Source organism: Urtica dioica, chromosome 12, assembly GCF_054948205.1.
Source record: "Urtica dioica subsp. dioica isolate 48M chromosome 12, U.dioica_male_clone48M_v1_H2, whole genome shotgun sequence".
Taxonomy (NCBI): domain Eukaryota; kingdom Viridiplantae; phylum Streptophyta; class Magnoliopsida; order Rosales; family Urticaceae; genus Urtica; species Urtica dioica.
Window position 1 is genome coordinate 22,847,469 of NC_142767.1, and position 24,522 is coordinate 22,871,990.

Below are 24,522 nucleotides of genomic sequence, written 5' to 3' on the forward strand. Positions count from 1 at the left end.
AATGGTTTATTGCTTAAGAATTGTAGGGATTTGCTTGCAAATATCAAAAATGTTTAGCTAGTTGCTTAACCATTGTTTTGCATATTGGCTATTGATTTAGCTAAGCAAATCTAAGCAAATTGGCTAATTTAAGCTAGTTGCTTAACTATTTAGCTCTAGAAAATCTATGTGGCAAAAATACTATTTAGCTAAGATGCTCTAATAACTCAATCTTTTTCGCTCTCAAACTTGAACATAAAAACATAAAAAGATGAAATATTACACCGACAAGCCCTATAAATGACTTCACTGCCGAACCAAGTCTCAAAAAAAAATTAAATAAATAAAAAATAGTGATGAACTATGAATTAGAGTAAATAATAGCCTTTCATCGAACACTTGACTCTCCATGGCTTCATCGACCTATTATTATGCCAATCCCCAAATTCTGTGAACTGGTCGTCGTTCTGAGGAAGCACATAAATGCCCATCCTCAGAAAACAGCTCTTCAGTGTTCTCCGGCGGAGTTTCAGCAGCCCAGCTCTCCGATGCACCAACCAAATCGCTCCTCAGTACAAGCTCTTCGTCGCCCACGAGTCCCACAAGGCTCTCGCTGAGTATCTACACACCACGCAAGGCATTCCCTTCTTCTTCGCCGACCAAATCGCCAAAAACTCTCGCTTCTGCCTCTCCAACCTCATCCGAAATCTCCGATTCTCCGTCCCGGCCTTTCCCGCCACAATCCGGAAAGCCCTCAGGTACAAAGTCATCAACGAGTTCGAGTTCTTCCTCGAAAGCATAGGCATAGACCACCGTGACATTCCCCGGCACTTGCCCCGAGACAGGTTCTTCTTGTCCGACAATGGCGGGGCTGTTCTCGAAGCTTCCGTGGCGCTTTTCCAATTCGGGTTTCCTTGGAACACTCTCGGGAAGCTCTACGCCGAGAAAGTTTCGATCTTTGACAACCCCGCCTCGGAACTGACTGCGAGGCTTGGCCTGATCAGAGACCGCTGCGATTCCCACGGTTTGCCGTTTCTCGGCGTGTGCTTGGCTTTTCCTGCATTGTTGGTCGGGGAAGCCGATTTGGGCGGTGCGTGCTTTGCGGATCTGAGGAGGGCTTTCGAGGAATTCGACGACGGAGGTTCCGAGGAAGGTTGGTACGAGGTTTGTTGTAAAATTCGACTTCTTTATGAGTTGGGGTGCGAGAGGGGAACAGCCTGGGATTTTATGTCTGCGATAGGGAATCGAATTCTATTAGAGTGCCCAAAGCAGGTTTTAGAGGATAAAGTAAACTTCTTTCACGAGTTTGGTGTCGGGAAAGATAATGTGGGTCCGTTGCTCCTCCGGAATCCCGAGTGGTGGGCTCTCGATCTTCGAGCTGCGGTGATATCTGTGTCGGGATTGTTGGAACACTTTGGATTGGATTCGGAAGAATTGGGTTACTTGCGTCTGAAGTACCCTCATGTATTTGGAAGAAATAGAATGGCTAACTTGCCCGGTATAGTTAGGGCTTTGGATCTACGCGAATGGTTCTGCGATAAGATTAAGAGTTTTGGTTGCCAAATGCTTATAACATACGCCATCGATCCCTCTGATAAAGAGGATAAACGGTTCCAAGATGCCGTGAAGAAGATCGAGTCCAACAAAAGATGTCACGATCATAAAGCGTCCCAATTAGATTTCTTGATGGGGCTCGGATTCGGAGAGAATGAATCGACTCTTGCTGTATTGCGTGCGGTGCTGCCAGCCCGATTTTGGTTACCAGAGCGCTTCGACCGACTTCTCGGGCTCGGAATCAGATATTCGGAGCTCTGTTTGATGATGAAATTAGCACCGAGGGTCATCCGTTTAACTCCGGAGCTCGTGGAGAAGAAAGTCGAGTACTTGTGCAATGAAATGGGTTCTTCCATAAAGTATCTGGATAGTTTCCCGAGGTTTTTGGTTCATGACTTGGAGAACCGGATTAAACCCCGATACACATTTTTTGTGTGGCTGAGACAGTCCGGCTTGTGTACCCAAAACTATTCCATCAAAAGTATAATTGATCCTAGTGAGAAGAGGTTCATGGGACGCATTTTAAACATTCATCGAGCTGCTCTGAAACTGTATCTAGAATGTTATATGAGCAAGAGCTAATTCATTACAAGCTATGGATCCTATTCCTCCTAGCACACTAAATAACAATGATGTTTGTCCGCATTCATTTTGATGTAGTCACTATTCAACTTTTATACCTTTCTTTCAGTAGCATTCATTATTCCGAGAATCAGCCTATTTTATGCCTCTAGCATCGCCAAAGCTAAATACTAAGGCTGCAAAATTTATCTACCTAATGAGAAACTAAAATGATTCTATCTTGGGAGAGAAGAAGAAAAATGGGAGATGTTTGGCGTTAATTTTGCATATTATGTTCCCCTAAACTGCAAAAGAAAGGAATTTCTTCTGAACGAGACCATCCAAGATAGAAAGAAGAAATGATGCTAAACCCAAAAAAGTTTCTCTTTCGGCAGATTAAATAACTTGCATATTCCTCAAAAGCAATCTACTTATAGCCTCCTATCCTACCCTTTTACTTTTCCTCTTCCCTCCCACTTAATCCTTTTTTAAAAAGAAAAAAAGGATCCCTAAATTTAGCCGAGCAATGCCGGTTCCAAAAGGTCGACTATTCTCTTGTGCCATTCTCGTCCTCGTTTCTTTCTCTTCCGTGTCTCACTCTGCCACATTCACCGTAAAAAACAACTGCCCTCACACCATTTGGCCGGGGACGCTAGCCGGGTCGGGGACGCCCCCGCTCCCCACAACCGGGCTCCGACTCGACTCCGGACAAAGCGTGAGAATTCCTTCGGTCCCGGGCTGGTCGGGTCGCATATGGGCCCGAACGGGCTGCACGTTCGACGCCACCGGCGCCGGAAAATGTCTCACCGGCGACTGCGGCGGAAGGCTCGAGTGCAGCGGCAACGGAGCGTCCCCGCCGGCCTCGCTCTTCGAGATAACCCTCGGAATGGGCGACGACAATGACTTCTACGATGTCAGCATCGTCGACGGCTACAATCTGCCACTTGTCGCCGCCCCCGTCGGAGCTTTCGGGCGCTGCAACGCCACGGGCTGCGCTTCCGATATCAACACGGGTAAAAAAAAAAAAAAAAAAAAAAAAAAAACTAAACCGGGTTTTCGAAGAATAGCGAGCTAGCTTTTCGGGTCGACCCGTTGAAAGATAACAGTTGTGAAACAGGTTGCCCGAAAGAGCTTCAAGTGGTGGGCGGAGAAGAAGGGGCGGTGGTGGCGTGCAAGAGCGCGTGCGAAGCGTTCGGGCTCGACCAGTATTGCTGCAGCGGACAGTTCGCGAACCCGACGACTTGCCGTCCCTCGTTCTACTCGGCCCTTTTCAAGCAGGCTTGCCCGAGAGCTTATAGCTACGCTTTCGACGACGGAACCAGCACTTTCACTTGCAAGGCTTACGAGTACTCCATCGTTTTCTGTCCGTACGACACCAGGTAAAAAAAAAAAAAAAAAAAAAATTGTGTTCTTCTTTCTAACCCAATTTTCTCTGCAACTCGGAAACCTGATTGTTTTCTGGACAGGAAGAGAATCTCCGACGGCCCATTGTCGCCTCCTTCGATCGCTTCATTGCCACCACCAACGATCGATCCATTGACTCCTCCGTCGATCCCATCGATTGGTTCATTTCCACCTCCACCGATCGATCCATCGACGCCTCCATCGATCCCACCAATCGATCAATCGCTGCCACCACCATCCATTGGTTCGTTGACTCCTCCGTTAATCGATCCATTGACGCCTCCATCGATCCCGCCAATCGACCAATCGCTGCCACCACCATCCATTGGTTCGTTGACTCCTCCGTTAATCGATCCATTGACTCCTCCGTTGATCGACTCGTTGACTCCTCCGTCAATACCGATAGAAGACCCAAGGCACGGGGAGTCTGTGAGGATGGTTTCGTCTTCCGTGACGCACTTGCCTCTTCTGAAGCTGACTCTTCTTCTGATTGTTACTCTGATCTCGTCGGGTCACTAGAAAGCCTGCGAGCCATAGAGTGGTCCTGCAAAAAAGGGACATTGTCACATGAACAAGAGACGAAGCACAACAGAAGGAGCAAGGACGTCTAATTGTTCGCATTAAGTGCAGTGGAACCGATCCATTGGCTTGTGTCCTGTTATCATAAATGTACAGTCCCATTAGTTCAATTCTTTAGACAACATACTTTTTAGGAGAGATAAAGCTTCAGATAAATGTTTTAAGATGTGTACTCATAGAGAGATCAATTTTTATTGGTATTACTAAAAGTAGAGAGAGATCAAATTAATTAAAACTAAAACAAATGTATTACACACTGAAATAACTTGGCATCTATAAATGGAAATGCATAGCATCAAATGCTGTTATTACAACATAAGCTGTTCCTAAGCTTATATGTTGTAGACCAACCACTCCTGTCACCTATGAGTTGTAAAAATTCCGTTACTTATGATTATTGAACAAGAACAAATGATAAAGTGGATGTAAATTATCATTTCTTGGTCTTGGCTTTCTTGGAAGGCTGAGCTTTCTTTTTCTTCTGTGGTTGCGACTTTCCTCCAGCGGCTTTACCTCTTTTCCTTCCAACACTCTGCCAACAATATTATATATATGTAATAAGGATTTAAATTCTTTAATTATTTGAAGATACTCGGAATATCATAAAAGTAAAAAAAACATACTGATTTCTTCTCGGGTTTTCCTTTGCTCTTTCCATTAGCCTTTGTCTCGCCATCTTCGTTGGTTTCCTGACCTATGCCTTTTGGAACTTTGTCAGCCTCTTCATCCGAGTCAAATGAGAAGCCATCCAATGTTCCTATCATAGAAATCAGTGAGACATGAACAAAACAAACATTTAATGTATTTTAACGTTAAATGTAAAGTTTAAGAAAAAAGGAGAATGACAAAACCATAGGCCCATAAAAAAGAAGTCATACCTTCTACCATTGTTTCAGCTTCAAAGACATTTGATTGTGGCTTCAGCTGAATGAAGTCATTCATGATAGCCTCTATCTGAGCAACATAAACAGTTCAGGGTCAATTACTTAACATTCTATTCGCTCTTTTCCAATGATTGGAAGTGCTATGGAACTGATGTGGTAAGAAACGATGGCTAATGGAGCTTGGAAGTGCTTTACCAATTAACAAATTAACAGGAGCAAAGACGAGAATACAAAAAGTAAGAAATCCTAACCTTAGCCTCTGATTGACCAAAGCTAACCTGTAAAACAGTAAATTAGTGACACATGCACAGCATAATGTTGTCTAAGAATCACAATAAGTACAATGAATGTGTAACGTGATGAGGTTGAATATGAATAGGGTAATATAGTTTTGAAGTTATAAGCAATGAAATGAATGGCTTTGAAAAGGAGACAGATACATACAACACAAAATGTCCTGGACGGAACGATTGTAGTCTTGTAAATGGTTCCTGAAATAAAAACCAACTAGAAAAATTAGATACTTGTTGGCTTAGATGAAAAAAGATTGGTTAGAATGGTTCTGGAAGATCATGGGTAATGAACTAGGGAATACACTTTGAAAGGGTACGAAGACGTTCAAAAAAGAAAGACAAACAATACAAAATAATTTACGCAGACACATACTGGTTCATGATTGTTACTAAAAAAGAACAGAAAAAGCCTTGGTTTTGTCTAAAATTCCTAACATGCTGTTAGGAACCTAAAGTCAGGAAAATCATCTTCTTGTTTCCTAGTTTGTTAGTAATACATTACCAAGGTTCCTATCACATGCCCACCAACATTCTGCCACTACGCAATCAAACATCATAATCATAATCAGAATGACAGAAAGCATGCCTTTCATATCCAAATACATCTCATGATCTCCAGATAGTGTATCAGAAATTACAACTCGTCCAACAGAACCCATATCTCCAGCCAAATCTATTGAATCCCCTTCACACTCAACAAGTGCCTACACAAAAATAGAAAAAGGACAGGTGTTTGCATGATCAAATAATTTTTTGCAACTTTATATGAACAGTAAAGCTTGCCACCCAACACTTCAAACTACTTACTATGATATACTGACTGAGATCACTAGGCGTTCTCATATAGAATAATAGAATAAAAGTCAACCAAACAAACCTTTGTTCGTTGGACTTTATCAGAGAGCATCAAAGGCAATCTTGCAGAGGAGACCTGCAAATAAAATAAATAAAAATAAACAATCGGGTCCCATAATAATGTAAGACAATAATAAGATTATTTGATATGAATCTCTTGGTAATCATGCTTTTACCCGAGATTCGACTAGCTTTTCAGGTGCTTCTTCCTCTGCGACTTCCACGTCACTACCATCTCCTATTTTTCATTTTATATTATGTGCGTGAGAGAGCGATATGCAAAACTTATTGTAGTTCAGTACTCTATCTATCTATTACAACCAACTGACAAAAGTCCAATTAGTTCGTACCTTCTCTTTTCACATCTCTCTTTTTCTTTTCTTTTGTAGACGGATGGGCATCACCTTCTGGCTCATTCCTTGAAGATTTATCTTTAGCAGCCATCTTAGAGGGACTTTTTTCATCCTTGGTCTCGCCTATTCGTTCGGAAGATCTACCTCGAGCCGTACGATTCCTTCTTACAGGGCTATTTTCGGAAGATTGCTCGGAATCTGATGACAACGACAGCACTTCATGTTTCAAACCCTGTACATGCCGTTCGTTACTTATATTATGACAGAGAAATTAAAAGGGTAACGAAAATAACGACGTGTCAGAAACAAAAAAAAAAATTAAACTTGTATCGGAAGAACTTCCAACTTTTACTTTCTTCGCTGCGTTCTTGTCACCGTCATTGTCACCTGCATCATAAAATCATATCAGAATTTCAGAATCTATTTACGAATATATATATTCTTTTGAACAAAACACTAAGCATATAATCTCTCTCCTTTACCAAGCTAAGTTATAAACTTCTTCCTCATCATATGATGAAAAACGCCCATTTTACATTCTCCTCGCCATACCTTTTCTTTTCTTGGGCTTGTCGGATTTATTCTTTATGGGGGACGTGTCATCTTCTAACTTTTTCCCTTTTTCCGGGGACTTCAACTTTGACTTCTTATCACCATCTCCGCCCAGAACTTTCCCAAGATTCTCATCATCGTCCTCGCCTTCAGAATATTTCCTAATAGACAGTTCTTCGGAATCGGTTCTGTCTTCCTTCAATGGACTGCCATCGTAAGCAGGCTCGGAATCGGAGGACAACACCAGCGTCGAGCTAGCTGGTGGCTGATCAAACAAAGAAAAATCCCGATACTTAGCAATCCAAGCAAACAAAGAATTTAAAGAATTTCCATAATCACAATAGAAACTAAGATTGAAAATCTCTTCAAAGTACCTGAAAACTACGAAGCCAATCTGGGGAGTCCTCTCTGGAGCTGCTCATTTGACTCTTCTATGGAAAAATAAATTACTAATATAACTTCTTTCACCGTAACCTAAAAAAAACATGGAGTAATTCTTCATTTTTTAAATACTAGATTCCCAGCTTCCAAGCAATGCTGGTAAAAGAGAACTAACTAACAGCAAAGCACTTGAAAATAGCGAGTTTATCAGTTCGAAATGTTTAGATACCTATTTCCAAAATTTTCACAGAGAAATTCGAAATCCAAGTACAGACTATACTACCAAAGTAACTCGATTCCGACGCTAATCAAGTAATTTATATCAGAAACAACCACAATTCACTAACCAACAATTTCCATACTCTAACATCAAACAAAGAAAAAACGATCGGCGAAAGATTGAGATCCCAATTCCGTTGATTACATGAATCTCCAGCCATTACAAGAACAAATTAAAGCCCTAAGATGGTAATGCTATCGCAAATCCAGATTAGAAGATAGAAACTATCTGCGCAGACCAAGTGTTCGATGAAATGAAAGAGTAAAAGAGAAGAGGATTCTTACAGAGAAGGTGATCTCGACTTGGAAGGGATTCTTACAGAGAACGTGATCTCGACTTGGAATCCAGTTTTTTTTTTTTTTCCGCCAAAAAATTAAATGCTCTGCAAAAAAAAAAAAAAAAAACGCGGGACTTTTAATGAGGCTTGTACTATTACCGCCCAAGATTAGGGTGTCCATCTCTAAATTGCATTATCACAATTTTTTTTCTTCTTTGTTTAGGATTTTATTAATTATTTTTTTTTAAATTCATAATTTTATTAGCCATTATTTTGTGTAAAGTTAAGTTTTCTTAGTCCTAGTCCTAGTCCTAGATGCCTAGCAATTACCATTTGCATCATGATACGTTGTGAAATTTTCTTTGATGTAAATATCATATCAAATTTTAGCAACTTTTTTTCATCAATAAATATAGAAACTCTCAAACAAATGTCAAATTTAATACGTTTAAAATAGAGAAGATATCATTGTTTACTTCTACACTAATGCTTTCAACTTTCAAGTCGATAGAAAACTTTAGTTAAAATTTTCCCAAAATGTTAATATCCTCCTTAAACGTCTTTGGCAAATTTATTTATTAAATTAGTCATGGACCCATATGTTTTCAGAATTAAGGACTAAGGACTCTTTAAACTAAAAGGATAATTTTGCGGCCAAATGTGATATTTCAATAGTGAAGTGGCGAGCACTTCTATCTACTCAAAAAATAAATAAAAGTTATGCTATTATTTTATGAAAGTACAAATAGATTGAATATTAAAAAATGCATGAACATAAATTCAACTGAAATATAATGGCATTTTCTTTTTAAATTTTCAAAAAGAGATATTGAATCATTTTGCTAATTACTTTAACCAATAGCTTGAGAATTGAATTTATTACATTTTTGACTAAAATTAGGGTTATATACTTAATCCCAAAATGTGCATGAAGCTTATACCCACAAACAAACAAACGCTGCCAATATAAATATAAAAATAAAAAATAAAGGAAAATCTCATAAACCCCTTTGTTCTTTTTCATTATCCTCTCGGACTCGGTTCAGAAGCAAGAGCGACGAGATTTCGAAGAAGGCCATGGAACAAGGCAAGCAAGGTGTGGTGGTTATGGCGACGAACCAGAATCCGATAGAGCAGTTGCAGAGCAAGTACAAAGAGTTCGAATCTCAGTTCAAGAGTTGGCTCTCAAAGCAATCCCTGGCCGTCGAAGCCGCCGTGGTCACCGCCACCAGCGCCGCCCAAGGCGCCGCCATCGGAGGCTTCATGGGAACCCTAACCGACGGCGCTGCTTCTCCGATTCCGACTCCTCCTCCGAACGCCGCTCTCACTCCTCAGGCCATGGCTTCTTTCAAGCAAGCTCAGGTCTGCTCTCGAAATTCGAGAATCGCTTCTCTTTGTTTTTAGTTCTAGGTTTTGATCTCTCAACGTAAAGAAACGTCGTCTTTAAGATAAGTTCTTACAAATAGTAGAATTGCTTCGCTGCGATGATGATTTTTTTTTTTTTTTTTTTTTTGGTGTGTAATGGTAGGCTTTATCTGGAGGTCCACTGGTACAAGCTCGTAATTTCGCGGTTATGACTGGTGTGAATGCCGGGATATCGTGCATCATGAAGAGAGTGAGAGGCAAAGAGGATGTTCAGTCTAGGTCAGATTTTATTTTCTATTGTATTTGATCTGATATGCTAAAAGAATTCGACGCTGTATATGTTAGTTGTTTTTTGTTCATGATGTTCTTTGAATTTCTAAGCTAGCTTTGTGACTTGTGAGGATTTAGAATCTTAAACAGGAATTTGTGTGTGTGTGTGTGTGTGTAGTTGTTAATTTTGTGTTTTCTGTAAGTTTCTCTGTGCTTATGTTAGTGTCTAAGTCTTGGCTTTGGACCTTTTCTTTCACCGGAGACTTGGACTATCTGTGTTGACTGCCTATATATATCTTCAATTGTAGGATCTCTATCTGTGAGAGTAAAACCCGAGTGCTTATTTTGCTTCATACATATAACAACCTCATAGTCTTTTGGTGTGTGCTTATTGTATCTTCAGATTCATGATAACGAGTTCTTTAGTTTTACTATTTGGGAAAGAATAATATTGATAAGAGTATATTTGGATTCCCAATGGTTTCTGCTAAGCACACTCTTTGGTATTATTATGCTATAGTGTATCTGTGCTTAATGCAGTTCATTTGAAATTGAGTCAGCCGAAAGGTTTTGCAGTTTTGTCATTACTTTTCGGTCTCTTTAAAATCTATGGAAAGCTCTGTCTTCTCTAGCTTAAGTTGATATAGAGAAATGAAGATGATAGATAGATATCTTCAACTTTAGGATAGGACATATGCTCCGTATTGGAGAGTAAAACCCGTCACTCACCCTTGGTTTGAGCGATATCTAGAGACTTGTGATAATGAATTACGAGGTTATGCTATTTGGGAGAGAATAATTATAATAGTATTGTCAAGTACACTTGGTTATGCTATTTGGGAGAGAATAATTATAATAGTAGTGTCAAGTACATTTGAATCCCTAGTATTTGCTGAGGACACTCATTCTTATTCTTATGAGTGGCGAGAGAGAAGCGTGTACTGTCACTGTACTTGTTGCAGTTCATTTGCTTGCAATCGAGTTATCCGAAAGGTTTTGCAGTATTATAATCATTTATTGATTAATAAATGGACGTTATTGTACAGTATGGTAGCGGCTTTTGGTTCGGGGGCAATGTTCTCATTGGTGAGTGGTATGGGCGGTCCGAACCAGGTCGCAAATGCAGCCACGTCCGGTCTTTTCTTTGCACTCGTTCAAGGTGGACTTTTCCAGGTAAAGCATAAACATCAAATCAAATCGTTGTGTCGTATAGTTAATTCATTATACGTATATCTAAAAGCGCTTCATTATGTGTGTTTATGTAGTTGGGGCAAAAGTTTTCTCAGCCACCGGTGGAAGATATCTTCTACTCCAAAACAAGAAGCATGTTGAGTAAACTCGGCCTCCAGAATTACGAGAAGAACTTCAAGAACGGTCTTTTGGCTGACACTACTTTGCCTTTGCTCACCGATAGGCAAGCACTTGGATCGGATCTTCATACCATGATGATGATGATGAAGATTATGCACTGAATCGTATATAATCTTACTTTGCTGTGTCTTTGTGTTGTTTCAGTGCGCTGAGAGATGTGAAGATCCCACCAGGACCGAGGCTTCTCATCCTCGATCACATCCAGAGGTACACAAACAAACCCATATATACAATGCTTTTACATGTATACACATAAAGACTGAACAAACTTTTCACTCTCTGTTTGAATGATTGCCCTATTATTTTCAGGGACCCAGAATTCAAGGGGAGAAGAGGAAAGTGATCTCTACTTTACTTAGTCAAATTTGTTTGGTGTCATTAGACTATTTCTTTATATCAGGGAAACAAATGATATGTTTTGAAATGAGATAACGTCCACCTTTTATTTTATTTTATTATTATTATTAGTGTTTTGCTTGGTTCTATAAAGATAAAGTTGCCAAGAGTAAATTTATAATTCACTTGCCGTTACAGAAGAAGAAGTGATTTGATAAACGATACTCAAATTGTCTATCCAATCGTATTGTGTAGATAATAACAAGGAACCTTAATAATATTGGGATGTTTTCCTTAAAAATAGATAATTATAATAATTGTGATCTCAACCCAATACCATTCTGTAAAAAAATAAGTTATTTTTATCAACGTTTTGCATAAAAAAATGAGAACATTACAAATTTTTATTTATTTAGAGTAGATGAGAATATACTACTCTTTTCTTTTAATTAATTCATCACCCTGATTTTTTCTTCTTTTTTTTTTAGCAAATCGTTTTTGTGTTAACCCATTTTCTCATTTGGGGACGGAGCTTACCAACGCTCTCTCATCGTTTTCCTAAAAAAAAAAATAAGGTCTCTCATCGTAAAAAAAAATATAAAAAAAAAACTAAAAATAAATAATCTCTTTCCGGACTTTTCAAATGTTATAATCAAAGGATGATATTATGATATTAACAGATATTTTTGTCTAGATTAATTCTTTTGGAAAGAGATTTATGATCGTCCATACAAGAAAATAATTCAATAGAATAGGGGAGAATAGAGCAGCCCAACTTGCTTTGGGACCATTGCTTTTGGTAGTGACGTTGTTAATCGTTTTCTCTGCTTTTTCTAGTGGATTCTCTCTCTGCCCTTTTCCAAGTAAAACCTCACCCAAATCTTTTATGTGGATTTGCGTGGTGTTACATACGACTTGTGAAGCAAACATTCATTTCAATTCCAACCATTGATGTTTTATTTTGTACATATTAACCCCACCAACCACTTTAATGTTATTCTATTTTATTAAATAATATTTGCTCTTCCCGTGACAATATTAGAATTACTAGTAAACCAATTTATCATCGCGTGCTGTTGGTGAGTCGGATCACTCCAATTGCGATGCATGACCGACCTCTATTTATTATTCTACCATTATCAAATCATCTGCTGTAAAAAAAATATAAAATCATTATAATAATCATTATTATAAAATCCATTCGAAAATCAAACCAAATTCGTATCAAATTGCTGGCAGAAACGACAAATGCGACAACAATACTACTAAACTAAGCACGAGCCACTCTTCGGCTTTTTTTTTTTTTTTCTTTTGGACGAAAACTACCCCTTTGAGATGACAATATGTCAAACATAACGATCAACCCTTCAATTCCAATACGTATTCGTGCACGTTACAGATAACAGGCAATTCCAAAGAGGGGTAGAATAGTAATTGGACAGGCTTAGTAAATTATTAGATGGAAAATTATGTGCGTACAGTCTTAATTTTGTAAAAATGCATCTTCTGCGAGATGTTATGTTACACGATGATATTGATAATACAGTAATAATAATACTTAATATTAAATTACAAAACCTTCTTCCCAATTTTTACAGCCACAGAAAAATTATACATCAAACTCTATGTGAGCGAATCGCATCCATGTTTTTCGAGTAATACAGGGAACGAAAAAAACACGACCTATATCACACACAAAAAACAAAAACAAAAACGGACAGCCGAGATTCGATCTCATTAGTCATTATTATACACCGGCAAACAGGAGATCAGAAATCAGAAGCGGAAACGGAAGCCGATTGGAGAAGAAGGTGAGCTCGGGAGAGCTGTTCGGCGAGGGAGATTATGCGAGCGCGATCGGAGAGAGCCTGGTTCACGGCTTCGGCTTCGAGCTCGCCGAGCTGAGAGCAGAGCCGCTCTTCGGCTTCCTCGGCTACTCTGAGCCGATCGCACGCCCTAGCTAGCTCGCTCCTCATCCGCTCCTCTCTGGCTCGGCTCTCCCTCAGCTCTCGCTCCAGCTCTTCGTTCATCCTCTTCAGCCACACCGATTTCGTAGACTCGTCGGAGAATTCGTGTCCGACCATCTGGTTCTTCGTTGCCGCCATGGTCGAACTATTTCTGGAGAGAGAGAGAGAGAGAGATGATAGGTCAGAGAAACAGAGGCTCTCGAGTGTTTCTTTTCTTTTCTTTTCTTTTTCGCTTTGATTGTGTTTCTATTGGTGTGTGGACGTATGAGAAGTTTTAACGGTTTATATAGCGCCAAAAAGCAAGGTGTCCAGGTTCAATGTATCTAGATATTGCTCGGCAATGACGTTTTTATTTTAGTTTTTTTGGCTTCTGTTAATGGAATATTCCGTTTAATGTAATAATTAGTTTGATTTTTTTCCTTCTCTAAAGACTTGAGAGACACATACACAATCATGCGGGGACTCAGCTATTTTTACTTTTTTTCAATTTTTATTTTTCATTTTTGCTTTTGTCAGATTCGAAATCTCAAGTACTTAATTACGGGTTAAGGAAGAAAAATATTGTGAATAAAAAAAAGCCAGCGAAGCACTTGGATCTTTATTTAAATTTTAATTAACATGCCTAAATTAACTAAGAAGATAAGAAGTAACACTGTCTTTCATTTTAATAGCTTTTAAATAGGATATTGTGTTTAATTAAAAGATTATCCAATATCATCCCCTGTATTGGAAAAAGCAAATCCGGAGGTAATAATATAGAGATAGGGAAACAAACAAAAAAGTTAGGGATGACGATAATAATGGTAAAATGTATATGAGAGGTGAAAATAAAAACAAACCCCACCACCACCAGCATACATTTCTATTGTTTAATTTATTTATTTTTTGAAAATATCCATTTAAAAATAAAACTGCCTCTTTAATTTAATTGGAACCTTTCAAATTTAGTTTTTCTATTTTTTTAGTGCACCTCAAAAGTTTTCTTAATTTGCTCCATCTTATTTGTTGAACTTCTCAACCCATGCTTTGATTTTGAATTTTTTTTTTAAGTCCAACTCATGGACATTTTACATGAATATTACCATTTCAACATCCTTTTACCAAAAGCAAGCATAAAAAAAAATTACGGATCTATTAATAAATTATTTTTCAAAATACGTTTATACTTTTTAATTAAATTGGCCGTTGAATTTAGTGATCGACATATTATAAAATCCAACAATTTCGTGATAGACCAATATTGAAATCCAACAATTTTATGACCGATCCGTCACAACATTACGATCTTTCACAAAAAATTATTTGGAGTCATTTAAAAAATAAAGATTTTTTTCCCAAAAAAGAGGAAAATATATTAAAAAACAAACCTAAATGAAGCTTAAAATAGTAAATACATTTATAAAAAAAAGTTACTTGGCCGGAAAAAAATATTGTTTAAAACTTGAGAAAAAACTATATTCACGGTAAAGAATTTAAAGGTGTTTGTAATTAAAAGAAAAAAGAAAAAGGAAAAAAAAAACCCACTACTTGCAATTTCTACAATTTTGTTATTACATTTTGTAAAGTTTGAATTGCGTCTTTTTTTTATGAGGCCATTTCACAAGCAAGCCGTGTGAGAGAAGGAGAGGTAAAAATTATAATTTTAGTTTATTTATATCTTTATCTTGAAATAGGAATTTCTTCCAAGTCTATCTGATGCTATTGGCTAGTATTGAATAAAAAAATCTGGAGTTAATAATTTGAAGGAAAAAAGAAGAAGGAAGAGATCAAAAATAATAGAGGTAAAATGTATGTATGAGAGGTTAAAAACAAGAGCATGAGACCCCACCACGCCACTAATATCCCAATTTAGCTTGCCCGTCAAATGTTTAATACATTGGTTGTTGATGTAATGTGCTGAGTTTCCCAATTTACGCTTAATCTCTTTTTCTGATGTACTTATTGATGAAACTTCTCAAAGTTGTATTTTCCTTTAGGAAAAAAAATCCGTAGACGTTAAATCAACATTCATTTGAGTAATAAAATAAGGTTTGATTCTTATATTTCAACCCTCCATGTTCAACTCAATATCTTATCAATTGAGTTGAAATTTTATATTTTCAACACCGCAAGGCCATAACATCTGCAATAATATTATTTTTTAGTTTGATTATTTCTTTTTAATAGTAATTTTAGTTTGAACTCTTAAATTAAAATGGCGTAATAAACACCACAGATCAATAAGCATGCGCATATTGAAGAAGAATTCATAGTGAAGGCAAGCACAACTAAGGCATAGTATAAAAAATTTGATGCAAAATCAACAAATTAAATAAAATGTTTGAATATAAAATACATATTCAGAATCATACTTGGCCTTGATATATACATACATTTTACAAATAACCCCCAAATTAACTTCGAAAATAAATGTTCAAATTAATCTCAGTGATGTTGTCTTTAATGTATATAAATATATGATTTGAATTCAAATACATTTTCAAACAAAAATAAAAATGATATATTAATGTTATAATCTTTTATGAATCCCACAAGAACATGGAAACGTATATGAAAAATATGACAATAAGATATAGATGTTAGATCCGAATATCACGGGTGAAAACCATCACCTAATTCCATGACCGAATCATGTTTAATAATTAAGAAAGCATAAAACAATAGCGGAAGCGTACCTGATGAATCCATGACGGTTGGTCTTCCAGATCAACACGTATTTCTCTGAGAGTCCCTTTAGTTCTCTCTGGCTCACTCTGACGACGGGATATCAGGAATGACAAGAATGTTACGTGTGACCTGGGGACCAGCCGTATTTATAGAGAAACCCTAGGTTACCCTAGTGGGCTTCCTATTTCAACCCATCACTGAAATAGAAGCCCATAATTAGTCTACACATTAAAGGCCCACAACCTGTTAGATACATTAAAGCCCAATAACCGTACACCAAATTAGATCACTTTTAACGGGCCATCTTTATTGACAGTTCACAACACATAATTATTTAACATATAAGCCCAACGTTGGATTAAAGATCCAACATATTGGATCAAAGATCCAACAATAGACTCCATAGCTTATGCCCAATTGAAAAGAGAGAACAAAAATGGCTTAGTCTGGGTGGTACCAACAATAACTTGTTATTGATTTGTGAGTCCATCATATTTAAGAGAATGGGGTTCAAAATCCACAAAATAAAAAGATATTTGGAATTAGAAGTTAATCACTGTAACTTTTGTTCATAAACGCAAGCAAACATAAGACAATAATGCACACTCAATTTTGAGCACATAACTTATTATTTTGATTTAACCACATAGATTAATAGGAAAAAACATCGAGATCCATAGACCAATTACAAGGTTGTAGATCCTATATATAACAATCTCTAATAGTCTTGTCTTTATTTCTGAAAAAAAAAGAAGAGAAGGTATCTTTATTGGGTCATCCCCTTAAAATATATATATATATATATATATATATATATATATATATATATTGGATCCTTGGAAGAAGCAAAACTCATTCTATATATTATTATATTGACGCTGAGAGTAGAGAAGTGGGTTTCAAACGTGAAAGAGGAAGAGAGTGAATAATATAGGAACGAAATTGAAACGGAAACGAAAGAAAAGTAAAAAAGAAAAACGACAGAAAACTAAGTAACGACAAAAAAATAAGAGACGACAGTAAAATAGAAACGACAGAAAAATAATAAACGGCAAAAAACCGAGAAACGACAAAAATAATACATTAGATAAGAGAAACGACAGAAAAATAAAAAACGACAGAAAAATAATAAACGACAGGAAACTAAGTACCGACAAATAAATAAGAGACGACAGTAATATAAAAACGACATAAAAATGAGAAACGACACAAAAATAATAAACACTGGAAAACGAGAAACGACAGGAAAACGAGAAACGACAACAAAAACAATGGAAAACAAAAAACGACAGGAAAACGAGAAACGACAGGAAACGAAGAAACGACAGAAAATAAGAAACGACAGGAAAACGAGAAACGACATAAAATAGAAAACGACAGGGAAACATGAAACCACAGAAATTGAAGTAGTTTGGGAAGGAAGGGAAGGGAAGAGAGACGTATGTTTCGTGGGTGACGTGGCCAAAGAAGGCGGTGATCTCACCACAGTACAGTACATTCTTTGCTAGTAGAACATAACTCAATGGCATTGACCTAATAAAGTACATATTAGGAACGATAATCCTGTAGCTTAAATCTCTTTTATTTGCAATATGATTTGCCGAAACTATTTTGCGAATTGAAGAGATTTAAGGGAAAGCGGTGGCATTCGAATTTCCGAGAAACCTTGAAGACTTTTTTATTTTTATAAATATTTCGTGCAATTAGAGCGACAAGTTTAAAGCTTGATTAAATTAGTATATTTATGCTTTGTATTTAACATTTTAAAGTAGTTTTGAAATGTCTAGCTGACTTTGCTTTTGTTCAAAAAAATCCGTAGACGTTAAATCAACATTTATTTGAGTAATAAAATAAGGTTTGATTCTTATATTTCAACCCTCCATGTTCAACTTAATATCTTATCAATTGAGTTGAAATTTTATATTTTAAACACCGCAAGGCCATAACATCTGCAATAATATTATTTTTTTAGTTTGATCATTTCTATTTAATGGTAATTTTAGTTTGAACTCTTAAATTAAAATGGCATAATAAACACTACAGATCAATAAGCATGCGCATATTGAAGAAGAATTCACAGTGAACGCAAGCACAACTAAGACATAGTATAAAAAATTTGATGCAAAATCAACAAATTAAATAAAATGTTTGAATATAAAATACATATTCAGATTCTTACTTGGCCTTGATATATACATACATTTTACAAATAACCCCCAAATTATAACTTCGACAATAAATTTTCAAATTAATCTCAGTGATGTTATCTTCAATGTATATAAATATCTGATTTGAATTCAAATACTTAAAAAAAATTATGTATTAATGTTATAATCTTTTATGAATCCCATCAGAACATGGAAAAGTATATGAAAATATGACAGTAAGATATATACTCCAAAGCTTATACCCAATTGAAAAGAGAGAAAAAAAAAAAAAAAAAAGGCTTAGTCTGGGTGGTACCAACAATAACTTGTTATGGATTTGTGAGTCGATCATATTTAAGAGAATGGGGTTCAAAATCCACAAAATAAAAGGTATATGGAATCAAAATTTATGCACTGTAACTTTTGTTTTTAAACGCAAGCAAACATAAGATAATAATGCACACTCAATATATGGAGCACATAGCTTATTATTTTGATTTAACCACGTGGATTAATAGGAAAAAACATCGAGATCCATAGACCAATTACAAGGTTGCAGATCCTTCCTGTAAATAATAATCTCTAATAGTCTTGTCTTTATTTCTGAAAAAAACAGAAGGTATCTTTATTGGGTCCTCCCCTTAAAAATAATATTTATTGGATCCTTGGAAGAAGCAAAACTCATTCTATATATTGACGCTGAGAGAGAGAAGTGGGTTTCAAATATGGAGGAAGAGAGTGAAAGAAAAATATAGGAACGAAATGGAAACGGAAACGAAAGAAAAGTAAAAAAAACGGAAGAAAAATGAGAAACGACAAAAATAATACATTGGATAAGAGAAACGACAGAAAAATAAAAAACGACAGGAAACTAAGTACCGACAAAAAAAATAAGAGACGACAGTAATATAAAAACGACAGAAAAATGAGAAACGACAGAAAAATGAGAAACGACAGAAAAATAATAAGGTGAAAAACGAGAAACGACATGAAAACGAGAAACGACAAAACAAAAAATGACAGGAAAACGATAAACGACAGGACACAAGAAATGACAGAAAAATAAGAAACGACAGGAAAACGAGAAACGACATAAAATAGAAAACGACAGGAAAACATGAAACCACAGAAATTGAAGTAGTTTGGAGAGGAAGGGATGTTTCGTGGGTGACGTGGCCAAAGAAGGCGGTGATCTCACCACAGTGTAGTACATTCTTTGCTAGTAGAACATAACTCAATTGCATTGACCTAATAAAGTACATATTAGGAACGATAATCCTGTAGCTTAAATCTCTTTTATTTGCAATATAATTTGCTGAAACTATTTCGTGCCCTTTCAGTTTCCCTCTTCTTCTTCTTCATCTTCTTGCGTTCAAAACTTAGCGTTTTGATCGAGTCATAGCTTTAAACTAGTCGTTGAAGAAACGACAATGGAGTCCGCGTGTTGCCCTTTCTGCGACCTTCGTGTTCCTTTTTCAGAAATACAACGGTTTGTCTTCTACTCCGAATCAATTGCGTTCTCGTGTTTGTATGTCTACGTTTGAGTGTATAACTATGCGTATCTTGTATATAATGGTAGATTTATATCATATATATATATATATATATATATATATATATGTATATATCTGCAGACACGCCAATAGTCATTTTGAGGACGAGCAAGAACAGCAACAACTCGCGATAGACTTTGAATTGGCTCAACAATTGGCTTCTTCTCCTTCTAATTTTCCTCAATCTCCGGTACTTTCGACTTCAGAAATTGAATTTTGGATATCAGTCTGAGCTAACTAAGATTCATTTTATCCATAGCCCTGCATCTACTAAAAAAAACTTATTATTATAAGTGATGTCCGAGGAATATCCCAATTTGAGGGCGTTTTACTTGGTGACGCACAAGTTCGATGAATTAGATGTTGATTTTAAAAAAAAAACTTAATTCTGCAGAAAAATCAAGTGAATTGTGACTTTGGGTTCGAGGAAATTTCTAGTTCCTGGCCCGGTAGTCTCGGCGAGAAGGCCAATCGGCTAATTCATTTGCAGATCAGAAGCGAATTTCGTAGAATCGAAGGCGGTCTAATGGTCTTGTTGAGGAATCGTTTGGAATCGGAACCCGAAAACACGACGAGCATTTTGTCGGGCCACGTGGACCACTTCGAGAGCCTCGAGTCCGAAGATATCGGATGGGGTTGTGGGTATCGCAACGTCCAAATGCTGAGCTCGCACTTGCTTTCCCGACGGAAAGAAACCAGGCAAGCTTTGTTCGGCGGGTCCGGGTTCGTTCCCGATATCCCGTCGCTGCAGAGATGGCTCGAGATCGCTTGGGAGAGGGGTTTCGATGAGCCCGGTTCAGAGCACTTCGAGAAGAGAATATACGGAACCAAGAAGTGGATCGGTACCACCGAATGCGCCGCTCTTTTGCGCTCTTTCGGGCTCCGAGCGATGGTCGTCGATTTCGGTCCCAAAGAGTCCGAGTCGCTTTATCTCAGCGTTCCGGGCTCGAGCGTTGGAGAGAAAAAGAAAGGGGTCGAGGTACGCGGGCCGATGGATAAATTTGTGGTGCGAAAGAATAACGGTTCGACTATGGAGATCGGTGAATCTTCAGGCAATAGCAATAGTGGTGGTGGTGATAATTCCTCGAGAGAAAGTAAAGGTCGGCAGATTCTGATTGACTGGATATGGAATTACTTTGCTGGTAAAAAAACGATTAATTCTGGCAATCGCCGCCGGGTAATTGAAACCGAGAAAGCGTGAGTCTTTATCTTCTGATTATACTTTTATTTGACTTACTACTAAGGTTGATATTTTGAGTGTTGTGGATAGGCCGTTGTACTTCCAACACAACGGGCATTCAAGGACCATCGTCGGAATTCAAGTAAGCTATCAACGCAAAGGAATGCCACAATACAATCTCTTGATATTGGACCCTGCTCATGTAATCTAAATTATCTACAAGCTTTTCCCAAACTATGTGGGTAAAAAACTTAAGACAATGTCAATCGTTGGTTTTTACTTTTCTATTGTTTCAGAAAACTGCAGCCCTGGAGAAATCGTTGAAGCAAAATGTAGGATGGCAAATGGCTATAAAGAGAGGAGTTCATACGCTAAAGAAGCCACAATACCAGGTTTTTTTTTTTTTTTTTTTTTTTTTTTTTTTTTTTAAGAATGTGGTTTGACATAGTTGTTGCATTCAGCTGTGTTATGTTGATGATGGAATAAGTAACGGGGAAGAACTTGAATCGCTCAAGACGATAAACAGCACGTTCTACGAAATCTAGGGACTGACCAAAATTGTGTCTAGAAACTCAAATGAAGGTCTTTCAAATGAATCGCCAAGAGAGTAAATCCGGATGCATGGTTAGCAATTTGCTTTTGTTGGTATAACTGCGAATCAGCCATTCCAGGGCTCTAATTTTTAAAATTCACTCTTGGTGTTTACATTACAGGTAATAATTGCAGGATGAACTTTAGAATAAATATGCTTGTTCTTATTCTTTTATATTTACTTAATGCAGCGGCTTTGATCGTGCATCAGCTAAAGCTGCTCAGCATCGACTAGGACGCGATATTTGGACTAGGATTCGATTAAGCTTCTTAGAACTAATCTCAGCGGTTATATACAAAACGCCGTTATCTATTCTTCTTCGTTGTACTTAGGTGTCCATGTTTGTTAACATTTAAAATATAAATACAGATTCTGTCTCTTGTTATGATTTGGAAAAAGAACACACATGTTTGGTGGTCACGTTTTAGAATTTTTGAAAGAAAAGAATACGTGGTAATTATGTTTTTATTAACTGGTTTCTGAAAATCAAAAAATATGTTACCTTTTTTTCCCTTTAAACACAAAAATAGAATTACCATTTTTAAACACAAAAACAGAATTACCGTTTATTATTTTTGTTACTGCGGTGTTTATAATAATAGGGATGTGTATTTTATTATGAATAATGTATATATATATATATATATATATGTAAAAAAACAAATAAACGGAAAAGTAAAAAAAAAAAACTAATGAAAATAAAGTAACGACAAAAATAATAAGAAACGACAGGAAAAAGAAAAACGACAGAAAAAATAAACGACAGAAAAAAGTAAACGGCAGAAAATCGAGAAACGACAAAAGTAATACACTGGATAAGAGAAACGACAGGAAAAATAAAAACGACAGAAAAAAAATAAACGACAGGAAACTAAGTACAGAAATATGAGAAACGACAGAAGCTAATAAACACTGAAAAAAGAGAAACGACAAAAAAAACATTGGAAAATAAAAAATGACAGGAAAATGAGAAACGACAGGAAACAAAGAAACGATAGAACACGAGAAATGACGGAAAAATAAAAAAACGACAGGAATACGAGAAACGACATAAAATAGAAAACGACAGGAAAACATGAAACCACAGAAATTGAACTACAGAATTCACTCTTGGTGTTTATGATGAACTATAGAATAAATAAATATGCTTGTTCTTATTATTTTATTTTTACTTAATGCTGATATTGCATGATTAATGCTGATATTGCATGAGCTAAAGCTTGCTCAGCATTGACCATGGTTGGACTAGGATTCGATTTGGGGGTGTGAGTCGGGCCTTAGCTGCTTAGAACTAATCTCAGTGGTTATATACAAAACGTCATTATCTATTCTTCACCGCGGCTTGGTGCGATCCTTGCCGGGCCGTCGCACCGATTTTCGTCGGCCTCGCAAAGAAGCACCCGAGGCTCGTTTTCCTCAAAGCCGACATCGACGAGGCCAGGGACGCCGCGGCCCACTTTGACATCTCCAGCGTCCCCACTTTGACATCGTCTATGGCTTGTCCACTAAATTTTTACCTTTTCTCTCTTTTTTTTTTTATTGGAATGTATAAACATGTTTCGGGTCTGCCGTTGCGTTGCTGAGACTTCTTTGCCTCTCTGTCATCACTTGCATTACTATTTTTATGTATGTGTAATTTATTTCATTTGTCTGTTGACGACGAGAGACTTCATTTTTTGCGGGACATTAATAGCTCTCTCACTCCGGGAATTAGGACTGGTTTTAGAGAAAATTTAGGTTTGTATAATTTCTGATGCAAACAAATCGGATATAAAGTCGATATCTATCCTTAGGTTTATCTGTTTTTTTTTTCCCATAATTTATTCCCAATAGTGCACTTTGAGCTTCATTTCCAGTTTTCCGAGTCTCGTTGTCTACTATTCTAAGAGCCTTTGTTTCAAGCATTTTTTTTAGTAAAATGAACCAATATTATGTTTTTTTTTTCTTTTTTTCTTTTCCTTTATAAAACACAATCTTAGTTGTAGTTACTTTAGTTGTACTTGTACTGAACCCACGAAGTTTTGTGTTGCATTTTTAGTTCATCATATGCAAATTATTTCTCGTACAAGATGAGCATGAAAATTAAAAGAACCTAACCGAAAGAATTGGTATGCATTTCCAGCTAGACACTAAAAATAAACTTTTAGAAGGTAAAAATTATTAATTTGGTATTATATAAATAAATAAATAAATTTGGGTAAGCTTATAATTAATTTGCAGTGTGAATATTACTATTTTTGAAATATAAATACAAAATACCTTCGCGCTAATTTTATTAATCAAACTATAGATGAATGTAAAGTAATTACAAGGAACACTTTTCAACACTAGTGGAAGAAATGTAGAATTATCTTCGAGTAAAAAAAAAGGTAGGAATAAATGAATGCAAAAGCCAAAAGTGGAAGGCAATCGCAAGCATAGTTAGTCCAAAAGTTGAGCAATTTTCTAGCAATCTATTGGAAAATAAAAATATTCTTGTTTTTCCTCATACGGTATTACTTTATTTCTATATACTTTAATTGTGCTCATAAATGTTTGTTACAATACTCATTTCTTATGGAAACTGTTTTTAATATCCAAGAATGAAGCTAGTCACAAACATGGGAAACTGTTTTTATTATGTACTAATTAATTTATATTTTTACTTTTTTTTTACTCTTATTAATACCTACTTAACTCTCTAAATATTATTATAGATTATAGTATTTTTAAATTTTGTATCATTTTTCTAGTATTATATTATATGTATAATTGTTATTCATTATACAATTTTATTATTGTAAAATGCCTATGATCTTTGTATTATGCAATATTATGCTACTGTGACATAATTGTTTTTAGTTGGCTACTAGCTATATCACTTTTTATTTGCAACTTTAACAAATTTATGTCCAATTAGATTAGAGATGGGTACCAAGTTGCAGCCAATACCCAAATTATGTTATATAAATATTTTCGATGATGTTCACATGTTTTTTTGCTACTGTCTGCATTTTTTTTTATGTTATTGTTAACATTTTTCTACGCTACTGTTTGCATTTTTCTACGCTATTGTATGCATTTATCTTTGTTACTATTTTTCTTGACTAATGGCTATATATTTTTTTTGCTTATGTCTGCAT

General features: G+C 36.4%; 5 protein-coding genes and 1 pseudogene across 11 annotated transcripts; 4 read left to right on the top strand and 2 right to left on the bottom strand.

Moving 5' to 3' along the window:
- The first annotated feature begins 462 nt into the window (after positions 1–462).
- Positions 463–2,115, top strand: LOC149380525 (transcription termination factor MTEF18, mitochondrial pseudogene; annotated as a pseudogene).
- A 283-nt stretch (positions 2,116–2,398) lies between these two features.
- Positions 2,399–4,276, top strand: LOC149380526 (Pathogenesis-related thaumatin superfamily protein). 2 transcript variants are annotated; one of them, XM_089603116.1, is made up of 3 exons: positions 2,406–3,107; positions 3,212–3,473; positions 3,561–4,276. In XM_089603116.1, exons 1-3 carry the CDS (start codon positions 2,621–2,623, stop codon positions 4,015–4,017), a joined length of 1,206 nt encoding a protein of 401 aa, XP_089459242.1. In that variant the 5' UTR covers positions 2,406–2,620; the 3' UTR covers positions 4,018–4,276. The 2 variants fall into 2 exon arrangements, with proteins under 2 accessions (XP_089459243.1, XP_089459242.1); XM_089603117.1 differs by lacking the exon at positions 3,561–4,276 and having other exon boundaries at positions 2,399–3,107; positions 3,212–3,477.
- A 37-nt stretch (positions 4,277–4,313) lies between these two features.
- Positions 4,314–8,146, bottom strand: BIN4 (double-stranded DNA binding protein). Of its 3 annotated transcripts, none has more exons than XM_089603113.1 (13): positions 7,960–8,146; positions 7,389–7,445; positions 7,015–7,279; positions 6,809–6,849; positions 6,460–6,694; positions 6,286–6,347; positions 6,132–6,185; positions 5,841–5,958; positions 5,406–5,452; positions 5,213–5,239; positions 4,956–5,031; positions 4,701–4,834; positions 4,314–4,609 (listed from the first exon to the last, which is right to left on the bottom strand). In XM_089603113.1, the coding sequence occupies exons 1-13, from the start codon at positions 8,131–8,133 to the stop codon at positions 4,511–4,513; spliced, it is 1,389 nt and encodes a 462-aa protein (XP_089459239.1). In that variant the 5' UTR covers positions 8,134–8,146; the 3' UTR covers positions 4,314–4,510. The 3 variants fall into 3 exon arrangements, with proteins under 3 accessions (XP_089459239.1, XP_089459240.1, XP_089459241.1); XM_089603114.1 differs by having other exon boundaries at positions 7,389–7,488; XM_089603115.1 differs by having other exon boundaries at positions 7,389–7,488; positions 7,995–8,011.
- A 768-nt stretch (positions 8,147–8,914) lies between these two features.
- Positions 8,915–11,408, top strand: LOC149380528 (Mitochondrial import inner membrane translocase subunit Tim17/Tim22/Tim23 family protein). Its single transcript, XM_089602342.1, has 6 exons — positions 8,915–9,314; positions 9,481–9,596; positions 10,634–10,760; positions 10,853–11,001; positions 11,103–11,165; positions 11,268–11,408. Exons 1-6 carry the CDS (start codon positions 9,030–9,032, stop codon positions 11,299–11,301), a joined length of 774 nt encoding a protein of 257 aa, XP_089458468.1. The 5' UTR covers positions 8,915–9,029; the 3' UTR covers positions 11,302–11,408.
- Positions 11,409–12,746: 1,338 nt separating this feature from the next.
- On the bottom strand, positions 12,747–13,543 carry LOC149380529 (protein RESPONSE TO LOW SULFUR 2-like). Its single transcript, XM_089602289.1, has one exon. The coding sequence runs from the start codon at positions 13,397–13,399 to the stop codon at positions 13,064–13,066; it is 336 nt and encodes a 111-aa protein (XP_089458415.1). The 5' UTR covers positions 13,400–13,543; the 3' UTR covers positions 12,747–13,063.
- Positions 13,544–19,374: 5,831 nt separating this feature from the next.
- Positions 19,375–21,868, top strand: LOC149380530 (Peptidase C78, ubiquitin fold modifier-specific peptidase 1/ 2). Of its 4 annotated transcripts, none has more exons than XR_016294291.1 (7): positions 19,375–19,564; positions 19,710–19,818; positions 20,023–20,825; positions 20,899–21,010; positions 21,105–21,200; positions 21,270–21,521; positions 21,591–21,868. XR_016294291.1 is itself a non-coding variant. In XM_089604501.1 (6 exons), the coding sequence occupies exons 1-6, from the start codon at positions 19,506–19,508 to the stop codon at positions 21,351–21,353; spliced, it is 1,263 nt and encodes a 420-aa protein (XP_089460627.1). In that variant the 5' UTR covers positions 19,375–19,505; the 3' UTR covers positions 21,354–21,868. The 4 variants fall into 4 exon arrangements, 1 of the variants encoding a protein (XP_089460627.1); XR_016294292.1 differs by having other exon boundaries at positions 21,270–21,432; XR_016294293.1 differs by lacking the exon at positions 21,591–21,868 and having other exon boundaries at positions 20,023–20,805; positions 21,270–21,315.
- Positions 21,869–24,522: the final 2,654 nt, after the last annotated feature.

Bases quoted from the DNA above. Each gene is read 5' to 3' on its own strand.
- LOC149380529 (XM_089602289.1), bottom strand. From the start codon at position 13,399: ATGGCGGCAACGAAGAACCAGATGGTCGGACACGAATTCTCCGACGAG.
- LOC149380526 (XM_089603116.1), top strand. From the start codon at position 2,621: ATGCCGGTTCCAAAAGGTCGACTATTCTCTTGTGCCATTCTCGTCCTC. The intron at 3,108-3,211 runs GTAAAAAAAAAA...GTTGTGAAACAG, and splicing joins CGCTTCCGATATCAACACGG to GTTGCCCGAAAGAGCTTCAA. The intron at 3,474-3,560 runs GTAAAAAAAAAA...TTTTCTGGACAG, and splicing joins TTCTGTCCGTACGACACCAG to GAAGAGAATCTCCGACGGCC.
- LOC149380530 (XM_089604501.1), top strand. From the start codon at position 19,506: ATGGAGTCCGCGTGTTGCCCTTTCTGCGACCTTCGTGTTCCTTTTTCA. The intron at 19,819-20,022 runs GTACTTTCGACT...TTAATTCTGCAG, and splicing joins CTAATTTTCCTCAATCTCCG to AAAAATCAAGTGAATTGTGA. The intron at 20,826-20,898 runs GTGAGTCTTTAT...TGTTGTGGATAG, and splicing joins GTAATTGAAACCGAGAAAGC to GCCGTTGTACTTCCAACACA.
- LOC149380528 (XM_089602342.1), top strand. From the start codon at position 9,030: ATGGAACAAGGCAAGCAAGGTGTGGTGGTTATGGCGACGAACCAGAAT. The intron at 9,597-10,633 runs GTCAGATTTTAT...GTTATTGTACAG, and splicing joins AAAGAGGATGTTCAGTCTAG to TATGGTAGCGGCTTTTGGTT. The intron at 11,166-11,267 runs GTACACAAACAA...TATTATTTTCAG, and splicing joins ATCCTCGATCACATCCAGAG to GGACCCAGAATTCAAGGGGA.
- BIN4 (XM_089603113.1), bottom strand. From the start codon at position 8,133: ATGGACACCCTAATCTTGGGCGGTAATAGTACAAGCCTCATTAAAAGT. The intron at 7,280-7,388 runs GTACTTTGAAGA...TTGTTTGATCAG, and splicing joins ATTGGCTTCGTAGTTTTCAG to CCACCAGCTAGCTCGACGCT. The intron at 4,835-4,955 runs GTATGACTTCTT...TTTCTATGATAG, and splicing joins AGCTGAAACAATGGTAGAAG to GAACATTGGATGGCTTCTCA.